Source organism: Hemibagrus wyckioides, linkage group LG19 (assembly GCF_019097595.1).
Source record: "Hemibagrus wyckioides isolate EC202008001 linkage group LG19, SWU_Hwy_1.0, whole genome shotgun sequence".
NCBI lineage: Eukaryota > Metazoa > Chordata > Actinopteri > Siluriformes > Bagridae > Hemibagrus > Hemibagrus wyckioides.
Genome location: NC_080728.1, coordinates 8594671 through 8622663, shown reverse-complemented (window position 1 = coordinate 8622663; position 27993 = coordinate 8594671). Strand labels below are relative to the sequence as shown.

At 36.6% G+C, this 27993-nt stretch overlaps 1 protein-coding gene across 1 annotated transcript; it reads left to right on the top strand.

Annotated features, from left to right (window-relative positions):
* Nucleotides 1-507: 507 nt before the first annotated feature.
* LOC131370465 (mucin-2-like) lies at nt 508-26704 on the top strand. Its single transcript, XM_058417814.1, has 43 exons — nt 508-609; nt 767-799; nt 1074-1299; nt 1712-1841; nt 3117-3180; nt 3292-3371; nt 3988-4168; nt 4262-4381; nt 5281-5401; nt 5515-5650; nt 6133-6204; nt 6291-6363; nt 8334-8465; nt 8662-8811; nt 8955-9049; nt 9133-9265; nt 10169-10412; nt 10735-10775; nt 11525-11613; nt 11966-12120; nt 12842-12980; nt 13146-13244; nt 13742-13936; nt 14279-14521; nt 14725-14881; nt 15286-15402; nt 15606-15747; nt 15831-15859; nt 15988-19734; nt 19829-20023; nt 20176-20405; nt 20525-20711; nt 20984-21185; nt 21735-21910; nt 22301-22370; nt 22487-22596; nt 22859-22890; nt 23132-23282; nt 23803-23840; nt 24838-24945; nt 25053-25092; nt 25444-25546; nt 26042-26704. Exons 1-43 carry the CDS (start codon nt 564-566, stop codon nt 26217-26219), a joined length of 9009 nt encoding a protein of 3002 aa, XP_058273797.1. The 5' UTR covers nt 508-563; the 3' UTR covers nt 26220-26704.
* Nucleotides 26705-27993: the final 1289 nt, after the last annotated feature.

Below are 27993 nucleotides of genomic sequence, written 5' to 3'. Positions count from 1 at the left end.
GAACTCCCATTAAATATGTTAAACTGGGTACAACTGTGTTCATTTTACATCCACCTATGTCCAACACTATATCTGAGGTTAGAAGATATCACAGATAAAATGACGTATCAGATCTATACTACTGTAATGAAGAATGAATGAAGACACTGCATGTAAAGTCTTGTATTGAAATTATTATTATGAGAAGTGTCCAGTTACAGAGATCTATTGGAGAGTGGTCAGAAGAAAACCATTTCTGAAAAAGGCCCTGGTAAAAATGTAGATGTAGTAGCTGTAGATCTGTTTTAAGGCAAGCAAAATGCTTGGCACAAACAAAATACAACCCAACTCCCAGGTAAAACCTTCCCTGTGATCATGTACATTAATAGTATTGTGCTTTATGGTTGCTTTACAGCAGGTTCAAAGATGTCCTTTAAATTGCAAAGGGAGGGGTTTGAATGTTTAATCTTACATTCATATCTTTGTGTTGATCATAGTAAGGAAATGGGTCTGGTTATAAAAGGCATGGCAGAAAGGAATCCTTCACACACTTAATTCATGTTTGGTAGGTACAGTGTCCAAACATGGCTCAGCACAAGATACTATTAGGGATTTTAGTTTTTATCACAGGTAAGTGCTTTTGCTTAGATTCATTTATAATTGGGATTTTATAACTACATTATACAGGCTTTTACATTTTGTGTCATGAACATGAAAACTAAAATATTATTTTAATAATTTAATTTTATGGCATTCTAAAAGCTGATTTGATTTTTTTTTCTCCCAGGTCATCTTGTCTCAGTCTCAACCAAAAGCCCACGTAAGTAGTTGGCCTTAGACCTAAATACACATAGAAATTTAAAATGCTAGATCATCCGCATCTCAAATATGTTGGGTCTGATAAACAAATAGTGCCCAGGTATAGAACAAAGCATAGCTAGGCAATTTCCTTTATTTTTATTCCTAATTATACTTCTATACTAATTATTACTTAAATCTTGTCATTTTAATTACATTAATTTATTTAATTCTTTATAATACCCTGTATATTAAAGGAAGAATTATATTTGTCTTGCTTTCTCTATTTTTTTCAGATGTGTGCAAGACCTTTGGCAGTGGAGTCATAAAGAATTTCAATATGGATATGTTCCATGTGAAAACCACATGTGCTGTAACACTGACACACTTCTCATATAAGGGAGTCGAGTGTTTTATCTCTGTGCAACGTAATCAAATTGGCTTCATGACGAAAGTAAAGATTTTGGTGAATAACATTGCTACTGTCATTGAGGATGGCATCCTCACCGTGGAAGAAAAGAGGTATCTCACCTGACACCTGAAATACACAAAAGAATGAAATATTAATTCATCCTTACTTTCTTAGCCTAAATAAATATTAATCTATTATTAACCTATTATATTTTTATGTTTAATTTGTACTAAGTCACTACTGCACATGAGCATTTTCCTTGGTGATTAAAGTCACATACTTACTGTATAGTGTTACTGCATTCAATTTTTCTATAAAATGAAAGTAGAAATATATTTTTATATGTTTAACTTAATGTTTTATCACCTTCTGGAATGAAAATATTAAAATTATTTATCCTAACATTTTTAGATTAGCCACATACTTGTCATTGTGACTACCAGTTATGTTTTCATGGATTCAACCAAAGTGTGATCTCTACAAAATGACCCTTACTGATGTTTTTATAATATACTTTTACAGAGCCTCTTTGCCCTATGAAAACACCTATCTGAGTGTGTATTCATTTGGCATTTATACCAGGCTTAGCTGCAAAGTTCTGCCACTTTCTGTCACATGGTACAGTTTACCTGAAGGTGTCACTTCACTTTCGGTTAGTACAGCTAATCAGCAAGACACCTCTAGTGTCTCTATACAACCCCAGTTACAAATGATTATTGACAATGTATGGATGAATAGATAGGTAAGTCTGAAAGGCAAATCTGGAGGTAGGTAAGTCTGAATTTAAATTTTGATCAGTGGAAATGTACGTTTCATAATTTTTACAATTATCAGTTATACACATTGATATTTCCATGGACAGATTTGTTTATAAATTATATAACAAACATTATACACACCTAGTATAAAATTCATAATATAAAGTTCATCTTGCTGTTGACATACGCTGATTAGCCTTAATATTAAAACCACCTGCCAAACATTGTGTAGGTCCCCCTTGTAAAGCCAATACATCTCTGACCTTTCGAGGCATGGACTCCACATAACCTCCGAAGGTGTGCTGTGGTATCTAGCTCTGTTAACAGCAGATCCCTTAAATCCTGTATGTTGAAAGATCAGACTTGTTTGCTCAGCACATCCCACAGATACTGAATCAGCCTGATATGTGGGAATTTGCATGAACTCATGTCCTTCAAACCATTCCTGAACAATTTTGAAATGTTCAAGTGAATTGCTCCATGGCCCAGTTCTGATGCTCACATGCCACATGCACTTTTTGTGCTGGACAGGGGTCAACATAAGCACTTGTTATGCAATCCCATTTGCAGCAAGCTACAATGCATTGGGTTCTGATACCTTTCTATCTAAGCAGGCTTTAACTTTTTTTCAGCAATTCGTGCTACAGTAGCTCTTCTGTGGGATCAGACAAGATAAACTAGCCTTTGCTCCCCACTTGTATCAGTAAGCTTTGGATGCCCATGACCCTGTCACTGGTTGACCTGTTGTCCTTCCTTGGAGCACTTTTGGTAAATACTATCCACTGCATACAGGGAAGACCACACAAGACCTACTGTTTTAGAGCCGCTCTGACCCAGTGATCTAGCCATCAAAACTTGGCCCTTGTCAAAGTCATTCAGATTCTAACACTTGCCCATTTCAACTTCAAGAACTTACTGTTTATTTATTCCACCACTTGATAAGTGCCAGTGCCACTGTACCAAATAAATCGATGTTGTTCACCTCCCCTCTCAGTGGTTTTAATGTTATGGCTGATCAGTGTAACCTCATTAAATAACAAGATGTTAAACATCTTTAAGCAGACCATTGTGTCTCCTCACCAGATGTGATCTTTCCAGGAAGACACTAAAGTTATAAAATAACCTGGGAAAAAAAAAGATTTCCACATTAAATGTCACTGTTATTATAGGTGGAACTGGACATGGACTTAATCCCTGGGATGACTGGGAAATGTGGGAGTATGGATAGTTCAAGTTAGTGTCAAAATTCAGTGCAAGTGTGCAATTATGTCTCTTTTATATAAGCTTAAGTTTTATTAAAGTTTATGAGCATACCACACCACCAATTTTATTTTATTTTTCCAGAAGCACAGCCCCTTGTTGAGAATATCCAACGTGATAAACAATGTTTGTTGGAAGATTCCATTACGGCACATGATAATGGGGTAAGGGTTGTGAAAACACTCCAGCTTCAGAGAGCCACAATTTCCTTGAATTGTATCAATCAGAAACTAGATGATGCCACAGAAGTTGGGTATACAGGGAGCTAAATGAGTTTTACTTGCAGCATAACATGAACAGGGGTATTTTTATTGCCTCTTTTATTGACTCTTCAACTAGAATTGAAGTGACCAGTCGTCTATAATTGTTATTGCCCCCAGTAGTTTATAATTTGTAACAGAACAGGCCCCGGATATATTTTTTCACTTATTTTTAATGCAAACACTTTCATCAGTTTAATCTAAAAAATACAATAGTGGATTAGCATCGTCTTTCAGATTATTGCAAAAATGTTACCTCGATAAAATAGAGAAAAATCATCCCCTGATATGTACAAACGGTGCCTTTCCCCTGTTTCTTAAGCTGTAGGATCTAATAAAACATAGACTTCCCACTATGGAATATGGGGTCTGGCTGGAATGATTATACCCGGCCCTGCTATCATAGACATTCTATACCCAAAACAAATTATAGCAAAGTCTCATTCCATTTGTGTATGTCAGAAACTACACAATCAATTGCATGCATGAATAACTCAAACATTTATGTTTTGTTTTCCAGATTTGTCAGCGATTTGAAAGTACTGCCAGAGAATGTATTGATTTGGATAATTTTGTAACTCTCTGCCAACAAAATATGCACAAGGCACATATGTTACTACAATGTGATTTCTATGATGAGTTCCTTCGCCCCTGTGAGGAGGAAAACATAAAAGCAACAATCCCATCAATAACTTCATGTGGTAATTGTGCTTTTTTTAAACATAGCATATTAATTATAGGGCCACATTATTCAGAAATTATATTAAAAATAATAAATGGTAAATTCCCTGCAGAGCCGTATCGCTGTCCTGGAGATTTGGAATATAAGGATAATGATGTTGCTTTTCCTCCCACCTGCTCCAACCCCAAGCCTCAGACAGAATTCAAAACCAGGACTTGCCTTCCTAAAGATGGTGTGTATTTTTTTTAGGTGTCAGTGCTGCAATGAAACTGGTAACCATCAACTATCAATGTTTAAAATGTGTTTTATTATTAAATACATCGGTGGTCTAAAAATAGCATAACCAAACAAATGACATATTTGGGTAATCAGCTCATGGTGTTGGCTTTTGTTTTAGCTTGTACAAGTTTGATTTTTCCTTCTTGACCTGATAACTTGAAGAAGACAGGAAAATGAGGATTTCCTTCATTTCAGATGTAATGAGAATAACAAGTTTGTAACAAGTTCAGTTTGCCACTTTTTGTAGGCTTGTTTAATCTCTTTAGCTTTTTCCTATTTTGATTCAAAACTAAAAGAGCTGTTTTGACCATATTCAGACAAAGAAATATTAACTGTAAATTTGTCTAATGTCAGCTTAATCAAGCATACACTGATATCTTTTATTTCGTATTAATGAATTCTAAACATTTTACATTTGCCTTGACAGAAGTAACGTAGTCCTGAAAGTCCAGTTAAAACAATGTGAGACAGGGGTAAATCTGGCAGGGCTTCCATACTTGTGGGCAGACGTGGTTTCAGTTAATATCATAAATTGCTTCTACCTGCATGTTCTGAGATTCTACACAAGTTGTGTAAAGCTTGGCAGCGCTGGGAATGTAACCTAATCTAAGTACATGTCATTGGACACCATGGTAATCTGTGCAAGACTGTGCAAGATTTATTTAAATGTTAAATTGATTGTTAAATCTTTTTTTTTTGTTTTGTTTTGTTTTTTTATTCTTGTTTTCTTACTTACAGTTTGAGAGATGTATCTTTAACCTATTATCAAGTGATAGCTAACCTTTCCATTTACTTTTCTCTCACTCCCTCTTTTACTTACTCTCTCTTTTCCTCTCTGCTTTATTCTGTCAGGTTTGGTCCTGAACGATCTAGCTGAAGGCTACCTCAGTATTAATGTGGAGAACTGTTCTTGTGTGTACAAGGAAAAAACTTATAATCCAGGTGAAAGCCGCAGCAGAAAGTGCCAGAATTGGTGAGAATATTCTGCTCTAACGTCATTTGGTCTTGTTGGTCTGTTGATGCTTTTTGTAGTGCTTTAGTATACCTATGTCAGTAAACATTTGCCACTGTTTGTTTTTGTCTTAGTAAATGCACTAAAGGAAAATGGAGCTGTTCAGAAAACACCTGTGAGACTCCGTGTTCCATTGAAGGCTGGTTTGTCAAAACTTTTGATGGTAAAGAATATTCCCTTCCTGGAAAATGTTCTTATGTGGCTGCAAGTGTAAGTATCTATCTATCTATCTATCTATCTATCTATCTATCTATCTATCTATCTATCTATCTATCTATCTATCTATCTATCTATCTATCTATCTATCTATCTATCTATCTATCTATCTATCTATCTATCTATCCACTCGCCTAACACTGTATTAGGAACACCTGGACATCTACAGTTTCATGCAATAAATTTATCAAGTCCAGTCTATTTTGTGATGTAATAAAGATTAAACCAAGATAGATCATGGTACAAGGTTTTTGTTTTGTTTTGTTTTGTTTTTTTGCTTCTATTAAAAAAAGTGAAAAACTCCTTACCACTCCTTCTTGCAAAAAAATTACAGATATATATATATATATATATATATATATATATATATATAAATATATAAATGGATAAATGAATATACAGAAACATTGATCTTCAAGTCATTCCTTTGTTCATTTGGATGTAACAACAGATTCATTTTGCTCTTATTTTCACAGGGACTCAATTGGACTGTGACGATCACGATTTCTGATATGAGAATAGGAAAACTGAACCTTACAGTGTTTCAGGTGTGATTTCCTCAATATGAACACAATGATGCTCTTGTCAGATCTTTTTTACAAAGTGGGATGACTATGTTTGTCTTTATATTTAGGAACGTTACATCTTCTCATTAGACAGCGTACAACTAGGGGAAAATGCCACTGTCACAGATTTTTACCAGACTGGTAAGTTTTGAATTGATGAAATGGAAATGAAAACACTTCTCAAGTTAAAACACTCTCAACAGTAACGTGGAAACTGAATTAAATAACTGTTAAATTAACAAAGGGTGGTTACATAAGTTGTGGTTTCAAATTCAGCACCAGCAGTCATGACGTTCATAATAAACAACTACTGTTAATGTAACAAATGGAGAAAAGTCATTTATGTTTCCTATACAAATATTTTGTTTAATACAGAGGCAAAAAAAATAAAATAATCTGTGAACTATTAAAATTGGTACATTTAAGGTTAGCAGTCACTGGTTTTCTGGGCACAAGAGGCATCTTATATCAGTCTTTCTTATACACTATATTGCCAAAAGTATTCGCTCACCCATCCAAATAATCAGAATCAGGTGTTCCAATCACTTCCATGGCCACAGGTGTATAAAATCAAGCACCTAGGCATGCAGACTGTTTTTACAAACATTTGTGAAAGAATGGGTCGCTCTCAGGAGCTCAGTGAATTCCAGCGTGGAACTGTGATAGGATGCCACCTGTGCAACAAATCCAGTCGTGAAATTTCCTCGCTCCTAAATATTCCACAGTCAACTGTCAGCTGTATTATAAGAACGTGGAAGTGTTTGGGAATGACAGCAACTCAGCCACGAAGTGGTAGGCCACGTAAACTGATGGAGCGGGGTCAGCGGTTGCTGAGGCGCATAGTGCGAAGAGGTCGCCAACTTTCTGCAGAGTCAATCGCTACAGACCTCCAAACTTCATGTGGCCTTCAGATTAGCTCAAGAACAGTGCGCAGAGAGCTTCATGGAATGGGTTTCCATGGCCGAGCAGCTGCATCCAAGCCATACATCACCAAGTGCAATGCAAAGCGTCGGATGCAGTGGTGTAAAGCACGCCGCCACTGGACTCTAGAGCAGTGGAGACGCGTTCTCTGGAGTGACGAATCGCGCTTCTCCATCTGGCAATCTGATGGACGAGTCTGGGTTTGGCGGTTGCCAGGAGAACGGTACTTGTCTGACTGCATTGTGCCAAGTGTAAAGTTTGATGGAGGGGGGATTACCAGGATTACTGACCTCAACCCAACTGTTATAGCTGCAAAGGGTGGACCGACGTCATATCGAACCCTATGGATTAGGAATGGGATGTCACTTAAGTTCATATGCGAGTCAAGGCAGGTGAGCGAATACTTTTGGCAATATAGTGTATCAATCTTTCTCATCTTATATCAATCTAAGTTGTGTATAAGATCTATGTCAAACCAAACTAAAAAACTTTAAGCTGACTTATAAACCTTTTGTGTAAATATTAATGCAGCATAGCTAATTTGCATTTGGTGCAAATCACCTATGTGTTTTATGGACAAAACTCCACAAAGGGCAAATCTTACACAGCTGAAATAACAAGCAAAAGGCAAAAATTCTCATTACACTGTATTTGATTTGAAGCCAACCAATAATGGCTTACAGTATTTAGACTTCTGATGTGTACATTTACACAGACTCAGTATTGTGATTAGGATATGAATGTTTTCCGAGAATTATGGGATTTTTCATGAATGCCATATTCATGAAATGATTTAACAATAAATCCTCTGATATCCAACTTGATAAAACTCATTGTTTTGAAACATGTCTTGTAAGCTGAAATGTCCACATATTTACTGTATAGACTTACTGCATATTATACTGTATACTATTGTCATGCATAAATTGATTATATTTGATTGATTGGTGAAAGACTAGAGTCATATAGAACATCATATTGCCATTACTTTAGATTACTTTCAACAGAAAGGCACATACTGTAAACTGATGATCTGTAGTTATCAAATTAATAAACAAGAAAAAGACTGATGAGGAAAAAAGCATCCTAGTTATATCTAAATATAGTAAAGACCAAGTACATTTTTCTTCACAAATAAAAAAAAAAATGTAATAGAGTAAATGTAGCTTGTCTCATTGTCTCCATTTCAGAAAATGTCACAGTCTACTGGCAGTCTTCGATGTTTGTTATGGTCCAGACGACTTTTGGAATGAAGATGCAAGTCCAAGTTTTTCCTGAAGTTCAAATGTACTTGTATTTACCTCAGAGTGTTACATCCTCAGGTATAACATTGTTTATTGTGCAGAGAATATACACTATATGGCAATGGCTAAGCTCTTGAGTTCCAGTGAACAGCAAATGTAATACTAGAGAAAACAAACACTCTTTGGGACATATAGTATATATCAAGCATAGCCACTGTTTGTTGCCAACATTGTGAAATTTATGTGTGAGTGTATGTACATTTCATCATTACAGGTCTGTGTGGATCAAAAAACAACAACACAATAGATGACTTCACTACAAGCAGTGGTATTGTGGAAAATTCAGCTCAGTCTTTTGCCCACTCATGGTCACAGGGGAACTGCGACGCAGATATTCCCAAAGAATGCAGCAACACTGACAATAGTACAACTGCTATTTTATTCTATAAAAAAGTTGTTACAATGAAACATGTAATATTGATTTTCTCAATATTTCCTTCTTGTGTTTGCACGAAGTATTTTTTTGCTGATAAATACATGATGTTTTGATATCTTATTTCTATTTAGTGGTATTTGCTGAACATAAGTGCAGCCAGCTGACAAACAAAACTGGTGTGTTTGCCCAGTGCCATGAATACGTGCCCGTTAACTCTTATTACCTGGTAAGAAACAATACATAGCTCAATTTTACTTGATTTAGTGAACAATTGTAACATTTCTGAATATATATTATTTAAATCTTCAGGCCTGCATTCAGAGAACCTGCCAAGCTACCTCTGACTTAAAGGAGCGTGTGTGTGTTGGCCTGGGAAACTACGCTAAAGTCTGCGCCAGTCAGGGCATCATCATTGGTGACTGGAGAGCAGAAACAGGCTGCAGTGAGTCTATGTTAATAGCTAAAAAGGGGCACAAGGTTCAAAATTTTAAAACTACAGCATAACTTGAGGAAATAACCAATACCACCAAAACATTACAAGCCACATTATATAATCAAATAAGCATTTATCAAACCATATAATACAATTTTAATGTTTTGTATAATGAATAACAAGGCTTACAATACAATAGAATATAGTTAAAATTAAAATTTAAGTTGAAAATTTAACTTATCACAACCTAATGTCATGGAATGCATTGTATTGATAAATACATACTGATCAGCCTAATCAGCAGGAAATAGACCTATCTAATCAGTTCCCAAATTTACACTAGATGCAACAAATTATCAATTCAATTCAATCTACACTGTACATGGTCCATATACTTTATCACACACATTGCCTACAATCTGCTTAACAGTTTCTCAATGAAATGTAAAATTATAAGCATAACACAACATGCCACAAATAAAAGAAAATGGATATTATATTTAAAAACTTTTAAATCCTCCAGGATATCCCTGAGACAGTCTTTCGTTAATTCTAAAAAATAAATAAATAAATAAATTAAATAACCTGAGAATAATCTATGTAGTAGGTTTTAAAATATGACTATTAGGGAATCTTATGTGAATAAAATTTAATGTTGAAAAAAAAAAACATTTTAGCCAATTATAATGGCACAGTGGATAGCATTTCAGCGCTATGGCCTTTGAATGATTGTGTGTATGTGCATGGTGCTTTGCAATGGGCTCCCATGTGTGACCCTATAAAGGATAAAGTGCTTACTAAAAAGTAATGAATAAATTAATAAATGAAATGCGATTTTGTCACAAAAACTTAAAGGTCCAGGGGAACAAATTTCCAAATTTGGTTTTATATTTACTTTACTCTGTGTTCCAGCTCCTCTTTGTAAAGGTAATCTGAAGTTTGATTACACCATGCAGGCATGTAATCGTACATGCCGCTCATTGTCTGCTCGTGACCCGACCTGTGACATATCAAATGACCCAGTGGAGGGCTGCGGATGCCCATCTGGCACCCACCTCAACACACCACTCATGTGCAGCTCTCTTGACCAATGCAACTGCAACTACCCAGGTGGATCAAAGCCTCCAGGGCCTGTGGTTATTGATGGACGCAATTGGTATGCTCTGCTGTTCAATCACACTGTCACACTGCAGATAAAAAAATTGTACTTGGCATCGATTAGGTTCTCCTTGTTGGAGTAAATAACTAACTACCTCTAAGTGCTTACTCCAATAAAATGAGGAGAAACATTTCAGCAGAATCTAGAATATTCTAGAATATTCTTTATTTAACATACAAGATAACACAGATATTTTTTTCTTTGCAAAATCTTGTGTACTACATTAACAGAAACATACACAACCAACACATTTAAATTTAAAAAAGAAAACAAATATAAAATAATTTGATGTGAATTATGCTGGATATTTGTTTTGCAGCATGTGTGCAAATGGAAAACTTCAGTGTTCGGACGCTTGTGGTAAAGCTTTTCTTCTTATATATGTGCAATATTGAGTTGTCAATAAATAACTAGATATACATTATAATGACTGTGGAAATTACAGGCTGTAGTGGCTAAACATTATATTACTATACACTCACATGTCACAAACCTTCATGCTTCATTCATTAGCCAATAATATGTCAGCAGAGCTATGCAAAAAATCATATACAGAAATAGATCAAGAGGTTCAATTAACTGTTCATATCAAACATTAGAATGAGGGTGAAATTTTCATGTCAGTGACATTGATTATGGACTGCTTGTTATGACTGCTAGTGCCAGATAGACTGGTTTGTGTATTGCAAAAACATCATACATACTAGAGTTCTAGTGAACTAGAGATCTAGAGTTCACACAGAATCTAATGAGCAGCAGTTCTATGGGCAGAAACACCTTGTTGATTAGCAGATTGCTAACTCAGACTTTACTGTGTTGAACAGAAAATATTTGCTTCTCATTGAAGGGGGGTGAGCTGCAACAACAAAAGCCTGCATTGGGTTTCATTCTTTCCAGGCTACAGTGAGCACACTTTCACTGAGACTAGAGTTTCCAAATGAAATAATGTGAAGTGATATTTTTCCAGTGTTCAGCTGTCCAGGAGGATATAACATTTTAATTCCATCTAGTCCATATTTGGATTGCTATTAGATTAATAATGCTATGCTATTTACTGCAATGTGTTATAAATGTGAGGCTCTTCAATTTGTTCTTGCTTTGTCTTCTAGACTGTCCACAAGGACAAATATGTGTCCATTGTGCTCAAGCACCAGAAAAAACTGCACAAAGGACATGTGAAAGCCTGAGCAAGCCAACTGTGAGTAATTTTACATCGAAGTACATGAACTGCCTCACTACATTACCAATGATCTGAGATATAACCAAATCCATAAAATAATAAATAATAAAAAAAAAGAATAGGTAAATAATAAGAAATTCACAGACACAACAAAAGTGATGCCAACTGCTTCTATGAATGTTCTACAATCAATTTGCTCATATCTATTTTGTAAAGAGGCCCAGTGTCAGACAATATGAACAGAAAATGGAAGAATGAAACTATGTACATTAATGCACATTCCCTGCAGATCATAGCTGTGAGATAGAAGTCATAACTGATTCCATAAATTAAACTGATTTTTCTTTCTATTTCTGATTTGTCTTTACAGAGTTCTGATGAGAGCTGTATCAGCGGCTGTTACTGTCCCGAAGGCCAGTATGCAGACCATAATGACAAATGTGTGACTCAGGAGAATTGCACATGTAAATACAGTGGGGTGATTTATCCATCTGGGAAGACTGTGGAGTCAAACTGTAAAACATGGTGAATGAGGTCTTATGAAACTTCAAATTAACTTGATTTAAACCAAGATAAATCATGTAACATTCGGATAACAGATAATATTCAGATAACATTTTCCACAACATTAAAAAAAATAAATAAGTAAGAACAGTTTCTCTCTTTTATGATGATGGCCTTTACGGTGTTCCATGGTACATTTATTCTTTTGGAAATCCTTTTATACCTCTCTCCTTATACCTATATACAGTTCAGCAAGTGATATGCCATGCATTCTTTGTAAGCTCTTTGTGGACATGGCTGTAGTAGTTGGATAAAAATAGGAAAATATGAAAATCGTCAGAAATAGCTGATCTTTATTATTAAATCCTAATAATTTGTTTATTAAATTAATAAGTTGTACTGTGTGTATAATTTGATTTGAACATGATATTGAATGTGACTGGTTCATTATAAACACAGCCACGCATGTGATGTGCACACATGGATATTGTAACTTTTTAGTTAGTTATTTATTTATTTTTACTTTTCCTAGTTTCCCTAAAATTGTTCTAATTGTTCACTTAATTGTTATATACTAACTTCACATTAAGGGTGGAAAAAGTTGAAACTGATGATTTATAATCAAATTAATCCCTGTTTTGATTTTTCTACATCCTACAACTCCAAAACCTTCAAATTTAACAAGGGATAGATAGAAACCATTACTGTGTTTGGTGATTACATGTTAAATACCTTCTCTCAGCACTTGCAGAGGAGGCCATTGGGACTGTGAAGGTGACCCATGCCCAGGAGTGTGTGAAGTGTTTGGCAATGGACAATATAAGACCTTTGATTCCAAATGGTATCGATTTGATGGTCACTGTCAGTACACTCTGGTTGAAGTGAGTCATGTTCCTACATATACAATCAATTCTTCTGGGTAGAAATGGACTAATGAAAATGTTAAAGGACAGTCAGTGATGTCATATACTAAGAAAGTTAATATATATATATATATATGTGTGTGTGTGTGTGTCTGTGTGTGTGTGTGTGTGTGTGTGTGTTAGGATAAAGACCCTAATGGGCTGTTTTCCATTAAAGCAGAGAGTGTGCCTTGCTGTGATAATGCTCTAACGTGTTCCCGGGCCATTTCAGTGAAACTCAAGGTATCTGAATATTTCTGTCTGTTTATCTGACCAAGCACTGTATGGATATGTTCACACTGTGAAGCTGAGTGACCAACTCTGCGTTATTGTTTAAATCTGTTTACTGTGTTTGTTTTTAATGTGACAAAAGAATTTTCATTTCTGCTGTTATTGAGGTTGCAAAGTGATATATTAGTCAGTTTTGCTGTTCTCTTTGTCTTAAAATGGATTTGGATGATTTTTGAATTATGGCTTTTATTATAGAAACAAAATGTAATTATAGTATATAATAAATAATTCATTCATATTCATATTCATGCACATGAAATTAATCAACTTGATACTCATGTGAAAATTGCTTTCTAGTGTTCCATTCAGAAAGATAGGACTGTGAAATTTGAAATGCTACTAATGACTTTTATTTGCTGAAGTATACATATTTATTGTTTAAGTATAGGAATTATTGTGCCATAATTCAAGTTTGTTACAACTCAACTAAATTTGTTGTTCTTGAACAGAATGAAGTGACTCTAATCCTTCGTGATATGAATGTAACTGAAAATCTCAATGAAGGGTTGAACTTCAGTTCTCCTTCACTGTACTCTGTCCACACTGTGGGCCTGTACATCATTATCTCTGTGACAGAACTGGACTTCACCATTATTTGGGACAAGCAAACCAGATTAAAAATTGAGTTGCAGCCCAGATGGAATGTAAGCAGATTTTTTATTTATTACTATGTGAATAGATTTCAGGAATGACTGATTAATAATAGATTTGGCGTGGATCTGATATATAACATTTTGGCCAAAACAAACCATGAACAGATTTATATAGCTTAGTGTTAACATGCATGCCAAAAGAGTGCTCAACCTGCATGCCAAAAGCATAATTTAACAGTCTGGGATTGAGTGTTGTCCTTTTGGAGTATGATCCTGGTGCTATAGGTCTTTTTATTTAAGTTTCACAGTTGTGAATCCAAATTCTTATGTCTAGATTTCACTGTGCATCTCAAGCCTGTCTTGCTCATGCTTCCTTTGTGTCTGGACTGGCAGGGTAAAGTGCGTGGACTGTGCGGTGATTTTGATGGGCAATTAATAAATGACCTGATGACGAGCAGCTCCACTGTAGTGTTCAGCACACTGGAGTTTGGGAACAGCTGGAAGACAGCTGGGCCTCCCTGTTCGGATGTGACCCAGGAACTGTTTCCCTGTGAACATCACTCATACTGTGCTGCTTGGGCAGAGAGACGATGCATGATTCTACGCAGTGACACATTTAAAGCCTGCCATCTAAAGGTTTTTTATTACCAACAATGTTGTTGAACAATTTTTATATTTCATTCTTTTAAAACTTATAGATTAAAATGTATAAAAGAATGAAATAAATACATATGTTTCATGATCCAATCAATTTTTGAAATATGTTAAAATACTCTTATAGCTGAATTTTGAGAAACAGCTTTTCAGTGTATAAAGTATGGCTTTTCAATAACTTGCAGGTTGATCCAGCACCTTATTATCAGGCCTGTGTTCTGGAGTCATGCTCCTGTGATTTTGAGGGCAAATTCCTGGGATTCTGCACAGCTGTGGCAACATATGCTGATGCCTGTACAAACCAAAATGTTTGTATCAAATGGAGGACTCCTGACCTGTGCCGTATGTGTCTTGCAACATTGACAACATTCACTACTACTTTTTTGTTGTTGTTTATGAAATAATACGTAAAAAAAAACAGAAATGTCTCTCTGAGCAGATATTTCTGAAAATGTATTTATGTTTATTGCTCTAAATTTCAATCATAATGTAAAAAGTATGATTTTATATCTTGTGTCTATAAGAATCAGAGAGAGAGAGAGAGAGAGAGAGAGAGAGCATGCTTTGTTAAAATCATATGCCCTTGTAACACAGCACACTACTATATGACAGTATACTTTGGGACTTCCTAGAAGTACCCAGTAATCCCAGCCAGTAATCATAAGATGTACACATGTAGCTGTACAGTGACACAGTGACTGCAAATTAATGCACTCAAAATGTATTGTGTGTGCTTTTTTTCACAGCTATCTATTGTGACTATTATAATGAAGAGGGTCAGTGCAGCTGGCATTATGAAGCTTGTCCTCAACGAACAAACTACACTTGTGGGAAAAACAACAAATTCTCTGGAAAACTTGAAGGTTTTCTATTTTTCACTGTGCATCTTTTTCAATTACAAATGCATGCCCTACTCCTGCTTTTTGGGCAGGAATAAATACATTCCTTAACTGAGTTTGGATAAGGGTTTGTTTGGTAGGGGAGATACTAAATGTTTATTAAGAATTTATTTATAATTGACAATTATATAGTGATAAATTATTAAACAGTCATATTTTTGGAAAAGGTTGTTACCCATGGTGCCCAGATGACAATCCATATTATGATGAGAACAGAAAAAAATGTTCCAGTTTGAATAATTGCACCTGTTATTTCAACAACACTGTGATTGATCCGGGCACTAGAGTGACTACACCCGGTGAATGCTGGTTAGTTTATATTTTATTTGCAAATATGAGTAAATGTTTCGATAGATGCCCTGAAACCTTATTTGTTTATTTCTTTCCCACAGTGAGTGTACTCATGGCCAAATGATTTGTGGTGAGTTATAATAATTTGTACATATTTACACTGTTAGTTCTCATCAGTTTATGTGCTGATGAAAAATAAATAAATAAATAAATAAATAAAAGAACAAAGCTATGTATTAATGTGCTAATGTGCCTTAGAGAGGTGCATAACCACAACTACAACCACAACTACTAGAACCACAACTCCAACCACAACCAGAAGCACAAGTAGGACAACAACTGGAACCACAACTCCAACCACAACCAGAAGCACAAGTAGGACAACTACAACCACAACTACTGGAACCACAACTCCATCCACAACCAGAAGCACAAGTAGGACAACTCCAACCACAACTACTGGAACCACAACTCCATCCACAACCAGAAGCACAAGTAGGACAACTCCAACCACAACTACTGGAACCACAACTCCAACCAGAAGCACAAGTAGGACAACTCCAACCACAACTACTGGAACCACAACTCCATCCACAACCAGAAGCACAAGTAGGACAACTCCAACCACAACTACTGGAACCACAACTCCAACCACAACCAGAAGCACAAGTAGGACAACTCCAACCACAACTACTGGAACCACAACTCCATTCACAACCAGAAGCACAAGTAGGACAACAACTGGAACCACAACTCCAACCACAACCAGAAGCACAAGTAGGACAACTCCAACCACAACTACTGGAACCACAACTCCAACCACAACCAGAAGCACAAGTAGAACAACTCCAACCACAACTACTGGAACCACAACTCCAACCAGAAGCACAAGTAGGACAACTCCAACCACAACTACTGGAACCACAACTCCAACCAGAAGCACAAGTAGGACAACTCCAACCACAACTACTGGAACCACAACTCCAACCACAACCAGAAGCACAAGTAGGACAACTCCAACCACAACTACTGGAACCACAACTCCATCCACAACCAGAAGCACAAGTAGGACAACTACAACCACAACTTCTGGAACCACAACTCCATCCACAATCAGAAGCACAAGTAGGACAACTACAACCACAACTACTGGAACCACAACTCCATCCACAATCAGAAGCACAAGTAGGACAACTCCAACCACAACTCCAACCACAACCAGAAGCACAAGTAGGACAACTCCAACCACAACTACTGGAACCACAACTCCAACCACAACCAGAAGCACAAGTAGGACAACTCCAACCACAACTACTGGAACCACAACTCCATTCACAACCAGAAGCACAAGTAGGACAACTCCAACCACAACTACTGGAACCACAACTCCATCCACAACCAGAAGCACAAGTAGGACAACTCCAACCACAACTACTGGAACCACAACTCCATCCACAACCAGAAGCACAAGTAGGACAACTCCAACCACAACTACTGGAACCACAACTCCAACCACAACCAGAAGCACAAGTAGGACAACTACAACCACAACTACTGGAACCACAACTCCAACCACAACCAGAAGCACAAGTAGGACAACTCCAACCACAACTACTGGAACCACAACTCCATCCACAACCAGAAGCACAAGTAGGACAACTCCAACCACAACTACTGGAACCACAACTCCAACCACAACCAGAAGCACAAGTAGGACAACTCCAACCACAACTACTGGAACCACAACTCCATTCACAACCAGAAGCACAAGTAGGACAACTCCAACCACAACTACTGGAACCACAACTCCATCCACAACCAGAAGCACAAGTAGGACAACTCCAACCACAACTACTGGAACCACAACTCCAACCACAACCAGAAGCACAAGTAGGACAACTCCAACCACAACTACTGGAACCACAACTCCATCCACAACCAGAAGCACAAGTAGGACAACTACAACCACAACTACTGGAACCACAACTCCATCCACAATCAGAAGCACAAGTAGGACAACTACAACCACAACTACTGGAACCACAACTCCATCCACAATCAGAAGCACAAGTAGGACAACTCCAACCACAACTACTGGAACCACAACTCCATCCACAATCAGAAGCACAAGTAGGACAACTCCAACCACAACTACTGGAACCACAACTCCATTCACAACCAGAAGCACAAGTAGGACAACTCCAACCACAACTACTGGAACCACAACTCCATCCACAACCAGAAGCACAAGTAGGACAACTCCAACCACAACTACTGGAACCACAACTCCATTCACAACCAGAAGCACAAGTAGGACAACTCCAACCACAACTACTGGAACCACAACTCCAACCACAACCAGAAGCACAAGTAGGACAACTCCAACCACAACTACTGGAACCACAACTCCATCCACAACCAGAAGCACAAGTAGGACAACTACAACCACAACTACTGGAACCACAACTCCATCCACAATCAGAAGCACAAGTAGGACAACTCCAACCACAACTACTGGAACCACAACTCCATCCACAATCAGAAGCACAAGTAGGACAACTCCAACCACAACTACTGGAACCACAACTCCATTCACAACCAGAAGCACAAGTAGGACAACTCCAACCACAACTACTGGAACCACAACTCCATCCACAACCAGAAGCACAAGTAGGACAACTCCAACCACAACTACTGGAACCACAACTCCATTCACAACCAGAAGCACAAGTAGGACAACTCCAACCACAACTACTGGAACCACAACTCCATCCACAACCAGAAGCACAAGTAGGACAACTCCAACCACAACTACTGGAACCACAACTCCAACCACAACCAGAAGCACAAGTAGGACAACTACAACCACAACTACTGGAACCACAACTCCATCCACAACCAGAAGCACAAGTAGGACAACTACAACCACAACTACTGGAACCACAACTCCATCCACAATCAGAAGCACAAGTAGGACAATTCCAACCACAACTACTGGAACCACAACTCCATTCACAACCAGAAGCACAAGTAGGACAACTCCAACCACAACTACTGGAACCACAACTCCATCCACAACCAGAAGCACAAGTAGGACAACTCCAACCACAACTACTGGAACCACAACTCCAACCACAACCAGAAGCACAAGTAGGACAATTCCAACCACAACTACTGGAACCACAACTCCATTCACAACCAGAAGCACAAGTAGGACAACTCCAACCACAACTACTGGAACCACAACTCCATCCACAACCAGAAGCACAAGTAGGACAACTCCAACCACAACTACTGGAACCACAACTCCATTCACAACCAGAAGCACAAGTAGGACAACTCCAACCACAACTACTGGAACCACAACTCCATCCACAACCAGAAGCACAAGTAGGACAACTCCAACCACAACTACTGGAACCACAACTCCAACCACAACCAGAAGCACAAGTAGGACAACTCCAACCACAACTACTGGAACCACAACTCCATCCACAACCAGAAGCACAAGTAGGACAACTACAACCACAACTACTGGAACCACAACTCCATCCACAACCAGAAGCACAAGTAGGACAACTCCAACCACAACTACTGGAACCACAACTCCAACCACAACCAGAAGCACAAGTAGGACAACTCCAACCACAACTACTCGAACCACAACTCCAACCACAACCGGAAGCACAAGTAGGACAACTACAACCACAACTCCAACCACAGCCAGAAGCACAAGTATGACAACTACAACCACAACTACTCGAACCTCAACTCCATCCATAACTGGAAGCACAAGTAGGACAACTAGAACCACAACTCCAACCACAACCAGAAGCACAAGTATGACAACTACAACCACAACTACTCCAACCACAACTCCAACCACAACCACAACCACAACTGGAAGTACAGGAACCACAACTCCAGAAACACTAATTATAAAAACTCACTCAATAGTCACCCCCTCAAAGGAACCTCAAGTGGTAAATATGACTACTCCCACAGGTATATTTAGCTGTTTTATAGCAAGTTGCACAAATATTATTAACTTGGACCTGATATACAGACACTTCCATTTGTAATTTTTCTTTTATTACAGTTTGTCTATATAATAACAAATCATGGGAAAATGGTGATCAATGGATTGAGGGCTGCTACAATTATACTTGTGAAATGGGTCGTATCACTGTGACACCTGTGATATGTCCAACTCTGGTTAAGCCAGTGTGCCCCAGAGGAACTGAAACATTGGTAATGGATAAGCAAGGCTGTTGTAAAAGCTGGCAATGTGTCTGTGAGTACAGTGGCCCTTTCAGCTGTTTTAATAAAAAAAAAAAAAAAAAAAATTAATCAATCAATCACTCAGTCAAAATTAGTTTGTGACTATGCACTGAGTTTCTGTCCCTGTTAGGTCTTATGCTAAGATTTCTCTAATGTTTCCCTTAGGTCAATGTGATGTCTATGGAGACCCGCATTATACTACCTTTGATGGGATACACTTTAATTTCCTAGAAAACTGTACATATATTTTGGTGGAGGAAAGGACTCCACATCACCATCTTAGAATCAGTGTTGACAATTATTACTGTGAGCCATTTGCTTCTTGTGCCAAGGGTGTCATTGTGAAGTACCGTAACAGCACAGCAAAACTTGAAGTTGCTAACAAAATAGTAGAAGTAGGTCTATATGACAGAATTGCTGTTTTATTATTTGTACATATTGCAATATGGTACTGTGCATTTTGTACAAGATTCATGTTTGGGCTGTGTTAGTTTGAATCTGTTATATTTTCCAGGTTACTCTGAATAATGCAAAAATCATCCCACCTTATGAAGCAGATGGACTTAGGTTTGAGAATATAAATAACAAGGTGTGCATTCACATTAAAGAGATTCGCTCAAACATTTCTCTCACTTCAAAAAATACACTCCAAGTCAATCTAGGAATGGAGCATTTCCTTAATAACACACAGGGACAATGTGGTAAGTTTCTAGCATTTTGACTTGCTTTGTAAAGTCAAGAAGCATTTGCTTGTTGGGTTTTAAACATTATTGTTGGTTGTTGGTTATATACATATATATATATATATATATATATATATATATACTGTAGGCATACAGGTTGTCAAAGTCATATCACATTTTATGCCATTATTGTACTTGTTAATGAAGTTGTATTATGGTATACCAGTAGTTAGTGTAGGTTAAGTATATCATATCATATCATTTAAGGTTCTTCTAATTTTTGCTTTCAGGTGTTTGTGGAGGTTCCTCATGCATGCGTAGGAATGGTTCAGTTGAGAGTGTGAACTGCTGCGATAAGACTGCATATGAGTGGATAGAGGATGATCCACAGAAACCTTACTGTAAGCAGGCCCCTCGGGTTGTCCCCTGTTCTCCACAAGTTACTAAAGTACCACCGTGCCACGCACCTCTTTGTGAGGTTCTCAGACATAAGTAAGCTGTAGCTATTTCTTCTTTAGCTTTGTTTGAACTCCAAAGTCATGGAACATTTTTCAAAGTTTTTGTCACTGGATCTGGAAACATATTGTTCATAAAAGATTATTTGCATAAATGCACAATGGTTGGGGAAAGGGATCAAGCTTCTGGAATGTATGGATGTTATGTAGGTAGATTGTAAATTTTGCAGTATTATACCAATTTAAAATGATTTGTTGCATATAATGGTTTTCAGACAGATGTCAGCTTTCAGATTTTTTAGATACTGTAAAACAGTAAAAGTAAACAGAGTAAAAACAATGATGAAAATAGTATATTTTTACACTACACTTGAAATCTATCCCTAACCATGCAGAGAATAGGTCCAAGACAAAAGATCCAAAGTTATTTTCATGGAAAATCATTTGTTCATTTCCATATCTTTTGGGATGAATCAACATGATATTGAAATGAATGAAAAAAGTCGATAGAGCTGCATTCTTAACATCTCATCTTCATGTTTTTTTTATATAAGCGTTACTAATATGTTTTTTGTATCCATTTCAGAGTGTTTAATAACTGCAATTCGGACATTGTGGAGACCCTAGTGAGTAACTGCAAGTTTGATTACTGTGTGGCCAAAAACAATGAAACTGTGTGCTCCCCACTAGAGCATCTAGCAGATCACTGCAATAAGAAGGGCTTCTGTGTACCCTGGAGAAATCTCACCAATGGCATTTGTGGTAATGTTGCTGTTTTACTGGATTGCCTGAGCTATATGCAACAAATGTAGAAGTGCTCTTAGCTGGTAGATACCAAGATAATTCAGTAAATCTATCTATGTATTTTAGAGTGCTCCTTTGAAGAATACCATTAAATGCATGCCTTGGGACTAACCCTCACATGCAAACTTCCAAATGTCTGCGCAATTTATAGCATGACCCACTGTATGTTAAATCAAAGTGATATGACAATAAAATTAATACTGTGTTAAGATAATAAGCTGGATCACTTAGAATTAAATATGAATTAAATGTTTCTATGGGAGAAACGCATCCAAGCATTTAATGCAAAAAAAAAAAAAAAACACACATAAATAAAGGCATACTGTGTTTACTTTGTTCCTTTTTCAGACATTACTTGTCCTAAAGGAATGATTTTTGATGAATGCCGGAGAACTCCAGTTGACGTCTGTTATGGCAGGTGAGGGTGTGTTTGTTTGTTTGTTTATTTACAAACAACTTATCTAGTTTGTTTAACAATGCTTAACTGTAGATAGTTTTTTTCATGAGTCTGCATTATGTGTGTTCTTCACATAGTATGCGCGTTCCCGGGAAAGTTTTGGATACAACAATGTCTGGCTGTTTCTGCCCAGACAATCAGCTACTTGCTGACCAATACAAACCGATCTGTGTATCTACATGCACCAGTGAGTGGTTAACATTTTTATACATGTCAAAGAGCAGCAGGATTGTTTGTACTTTGTGTATCAACCTGTAAGTCAGGTTTAAGCTGCTATATCAGGTGAACAGTTTTCATGTAAAAGTAAATCTCCATGAAGAAAAGCTGCATTTATGTTAAAATGTGTGTTTTAAAGGCTTTGATAAAACATGTTGCTTTGTTAATTGTTCTTAAACTGACTTTTCCTGTATGAGATAAGTGTGCATAAATGACTGGCTTGGTTTTTTCAGACTGTAAAGACCCACTGGGATCACCCATGCCGGTGAGATATTACCTATTACCTTTGATACACTTTTCGAAACCAAAAATCAGTAGGTGAGCATGAGAAAATTTACCAAGCATTATTAGGATGTATCTATTAACCCAAAGTGTACACACTTTCTTAGTTCATAGACAAAGACAATACTAAAAATGACTCAAACACAAACTGAGCAGCTTATCAAAAAAAAAAAAAAACGTCTTTTCTACCAAGTTTCTAATTGCACTTCAAATCTCTCTTCAAGACTGGGGCAATATGGGAGTCAAATTGTCACATGTGCACATGCAATAATCAGACTCTGACAGAAGAATGCTGGCCAAAACCTCCACGTCCAACTCCCATATGCGGTCCTGGCTTTGCTCTCATCCCTGACTGCTGCAACAATTCAATATGCGGTAATTTAGCACTTTGGCCACATAGTTTCTGTTATTTTTATTCATTAACTTCATTAATTTCATTTTCATTTAAAATAGTCCATTTAAACTGATGTTTGCAATAACTGGGTTTTATTTTAATTAAATTTGAATTCAATTAATGGAAAAGTGTAAAGTGACATCTTTCTATTTATATCTAATTATTGTGAGCACAATATTGATACTGAGCTTTTTAATATCAGTAATTATACCATATTGTTGTAAAATCTGAAATGGTGGCCTGTTAATCAATAGGATTTCTAGGGAAAATGACAAAGATGTTTACACAATGTGCCATATAATTAGCACTTTCTATAATGTCTGTTTGCTCTCCTGAGCATGGATTTAACACATCTTGTATTATATTTTTTCTTATGTAGAGTATGCATCACATTTAAACCCTATCACAGATGGTCACATTTTAACACCTTGGTTGTTAGGATATAACTCATAATGTTTTTCTGGATTGTAGTAATTAAGATCAAATCTCTTTCTCACACAGTTGAGAAGACTTGTGAATACAATAGAACAACATATAAGGTGAGTTCTCCCACCGTTGGTTTATATCTAATGAGAGGGGAGAAGGTATTTTAATTTAATAGAAATATGAATCATAGAATGATGCTAAGATTAATTTCACATTGTTTCATACAATTGCAGAACACTTTCAATCAATGAAAGTTATTATAAAACTTTGTAGACAGTGACCCCAAAAGTATTTGAACACTTTTGCCACATTTACAAATATATGAATTTTATTGCATTTATTGCAAAACACAAGCATCATTAATTTTAAAGAATGAGACCACAAGCTTATTATTATTATTATTATTATTATTATTATTATTATTGTTGTTGTTGTTGATGTTGTTGTTGTTATTTTTTACTGATTAAAATTAGATGAAAAAACTAATTACCTTAAACTACAAACCAGGAAGACTATTCTGGTTGTCACAGTTACTCCCAGAACTGTTTTTGATGTTTGCTAATATGTAAATATAACTGCAAACCTAGTTGGTTCTACTTTACAAAATATAAAACAAACGAGCCATTTAAAACACAGAGAATCAAGCACAATTAAGCATTTACTGAAAATGATTAAATGAAAATGGAAAAAATGATGATAATTTCTTTGTTCTGCAAGCATCATAGTTGACGTCCAATCAGTGGTTACTGAAGATTAATAAATGAATGAATTTTCCCACATGGTTTCATGGCACAAAAAAAGTATAGTTCCCCCATCTTCTAAAAACCCAATTTAATCCCTTGGTTTATGTAATTCGAATACTGATCAATTCTTCCAATAGAATACCTGTTGTAACTGCATGATAAGCTACATAATAGTAGCATACTTGGAATCAGGAATGGCTCCTGGCTGTCTAGAGGCATCATATTTTTGGAACAATATTTAAGACCTATTAAATAATGTTGAAGACCTGTGTAACTCTGTGTAAAGCTGTAGCAAAATAACAAATGAGAGAAACAACAAATGGATAAAATGAAGCGTACTGAAAAGATGTTTTTATGGACACCTCAGGTGGGTAAAACATGGAGGGACCCCATGAAACCCTGTCTAACATATCGCTGTACAAGTGAAGGCACTGAAATAGAGCAGACTGTGTGTCCAGAACAGATTTGTCCTGAGGTAAGCCTGCCCAAACTATAATACATTTATAGTTTGCAAACTTAGCTTATAGTATCACTAATATGGATTTTAAGTTTTAAGTTCTCTATAACTCTGTGTACATCTAGGAACTCAGAGTTTGGGATGAGCATCAATGCTGCTATTCATGTATGTGAAATATCTTTATTTATCTTTTTTTTTTTCTCTTTTAAACAAACACAATGCAATATTTTGGAATAATTCTGAACCTTTACAATGTTCATAATGGACTGACACATTTACAGGGAGTATTTTATGAAAAAAAATGTTGTTTGGCCAAAATCCCTCTTTTGGATATACAGTATGGTGTTTAAGTCCATTCATTTCAGTCATATATTTTTTTTATTTTGATCAAAATCCTAATCGAATCTTGTTAATGTTTTGAAATAGACAGAACAGTCATGTGACACAGGCACACACACACATTTACTTCAGTTACTATTTCAAATAGTTCTCATGTGGACTGTGTAAACCTTCTAGGCAACACAACGTGTGGAGTCAGATTGTCCAGAATGACTTTTGAGAACTGCACCCAGGAGTTAATGCTGCCCACCTGTGAAGGCAACTGTACATCAGGCTCCCTGTAAGACCCTCTATTTATTAAGTTTTTTTTTTTGAACATGGTTAACCTTAAGAGCAAAGTGATACTCCAATATGACTACAATTTTATAAATATAACCCTTTATAAACATTTATAATAATAAACACATGATTTTCCCACATGCGGTGGTTTTAGGGTTAGTATGTTTACCTCAGCCCTTCCAGGGTTGGTGGTTCAATTCACATCTCCACCCTGTGTACTTGGAGTTTGCATGTTCTCTCCCAGTCCAAAGACATGTTTGGTAGATTGCTTGGCATCTCTAAATTTTCTGTACTGTGTGAGGTGTGTGAACTCACACACTACACACTATCAAGGTTTTAGACACCTTTCACTGCATTTGTTACATCACACTAGGCTAAGTAAGCTTGAAAAGTAATTTTTCAAACACATTTTCATATGTACATATCAAAATAACTTTCATGTTCCAGAAAGCTGTTTGTTTATGGTTGTGTAATGTTTGCATGTGTTGTTTTGTAGGTGGGTAAGGTCTGGGAATGATTTGCAGCATAATCAGTCCTGCTGCAGAGAGAAAGACTATGAGATGAAAACGATTCATCTGGATTGCAGTGGAGCTGCAGTTACAGAATACACCTACAAACACATCAGTAGGTGTGAGTGTCAGCATGAAAACCTGCAACCTGAAAAAAAACCCTGAAAGATTAGCAGCGCCACCATAATGGTCATATAACCTGGTGTTTACAATTACAGTTATACATATACCTGTGGTGTAATTTGATTTGCATGACTTGTTTTTTTTTTTAATGATCAGTGCATGGTGATTGTGGGTTTGAGTACATTTTCCTCTTTTTTTGGCAATATCTTGTGTTTTCTGCATTCTACTGTGAATGTTCAGTGCCAAAAACCAACATGGATTCCTTGTGAGATTTTAGATTTCTTTCATTACATTTTCCAAGTCCAGGATTAAACAGTAAAATCGAAGAATATCAAGTCTAAATGGAAATGTAATATTGTTATCAAAAGTCCTTGACTATTTGCTTTTTTCTTTCTTTTCAAGAATATGGGTAAATAATCATCTATATCCCCTTAATGACGTATTTATACGATATAATCAGTAAATAAAGATATGCAAAGTATTGTGTGCTTATTTCATTTTCTGTTCGACATTTTAAAATATATATGCAGTACAATATCTAGTCTGAAGTTTTATAACATGTAAATAATACTGTATTTAATACTGATGATCTTGATGAACAAAATATTCAAGTTGAAAATACTTATATACATTGTGTAATTTGTTGAGAACAAAATGATGTGACAATGGTCAATGGAAATCAAAATTTTGTAAGGGCTCTGGCAGTGCTCCTATGTTCCTCCTCACACAAAGGAACACTAAACACTTATACTGCTTATAGAAAAATATAATTTTTATTTTAATAGTATTGTTACTTCATCGACTAAAACATTCTAGCATCAAAATGGTTGATGCAACAGAGAGAAATAATGCAACAATTACAAGTTAACATAGAGTTTGTGTCCCTGAAAAATATTCTTCAGGTACACTGATAATATCTTTATTGTGTGTTGAGTTAGAGTATTAGAATAGATGCATTGTCCTTTCCTTTAATTCAGAATATATAAAAAATGATACTGTATAATTGATCAGCCTTTTTCTACTTTTGCAAAACTTTGCCATTTAATCCTGATACAAAACTCATCTTGGAAAATAAGCTTACTTTGTGACACATAAAGCAAGTATTTTCTCCTTTATACGTTATTTCGGAAGATTAAAAGGGGTGTTTAGATGATATGTTAGCCCATATTTCAGGATATGGAAGAAAAGTTCCATTATTTGTCTTCACCATTTTTCCGTAGGTCTTCAACTACAGTTGTTTGTTGAATCTGTCACCAGTAGAGGGCAGCACCTTTCTGTCCCTTGGACAGAGTCTTCAAATGCCAGCATTCAGTCAATAACCATATTTGATCAGGATGGCAGAATGGCACTTGGTCATGTTCATGATACAGTTATTAAAAAATCAAAACGATTTTATATCAGCTATAACATTATGAGCACTGACAGGTGAAGTGAATAATACTGATTACTGTATCTCCTCATCATGGCACCTGTTAGTGGGTGGGATATATTAGGTATATTTATATATTTTGTACTCAAAGCTGATGTGTTAGAAGCAGGAAAAATGGGCAAGTGTAAGGATTTGAGTGAATATTACAAGGGCCAAATTGTGATGGCTAGACGACTGGATCAGAGTATCTCCAAAACTGCAGCTCCTGTGGGGTGTTCCCGGTCTGCAGTGGTCAGTATCTATCAAAAGTTGTCCAAGGAATGAACAGTGGTGAACCAGCAAGAGGGTCATGGTGGCATGGTATGATGAAAGTATGGCACCAGGATGCACAATGGGAAGAAGGCAAGCCGATGGAGGCAGTGTCATGCTTTGGGCTATGTTCTGCTG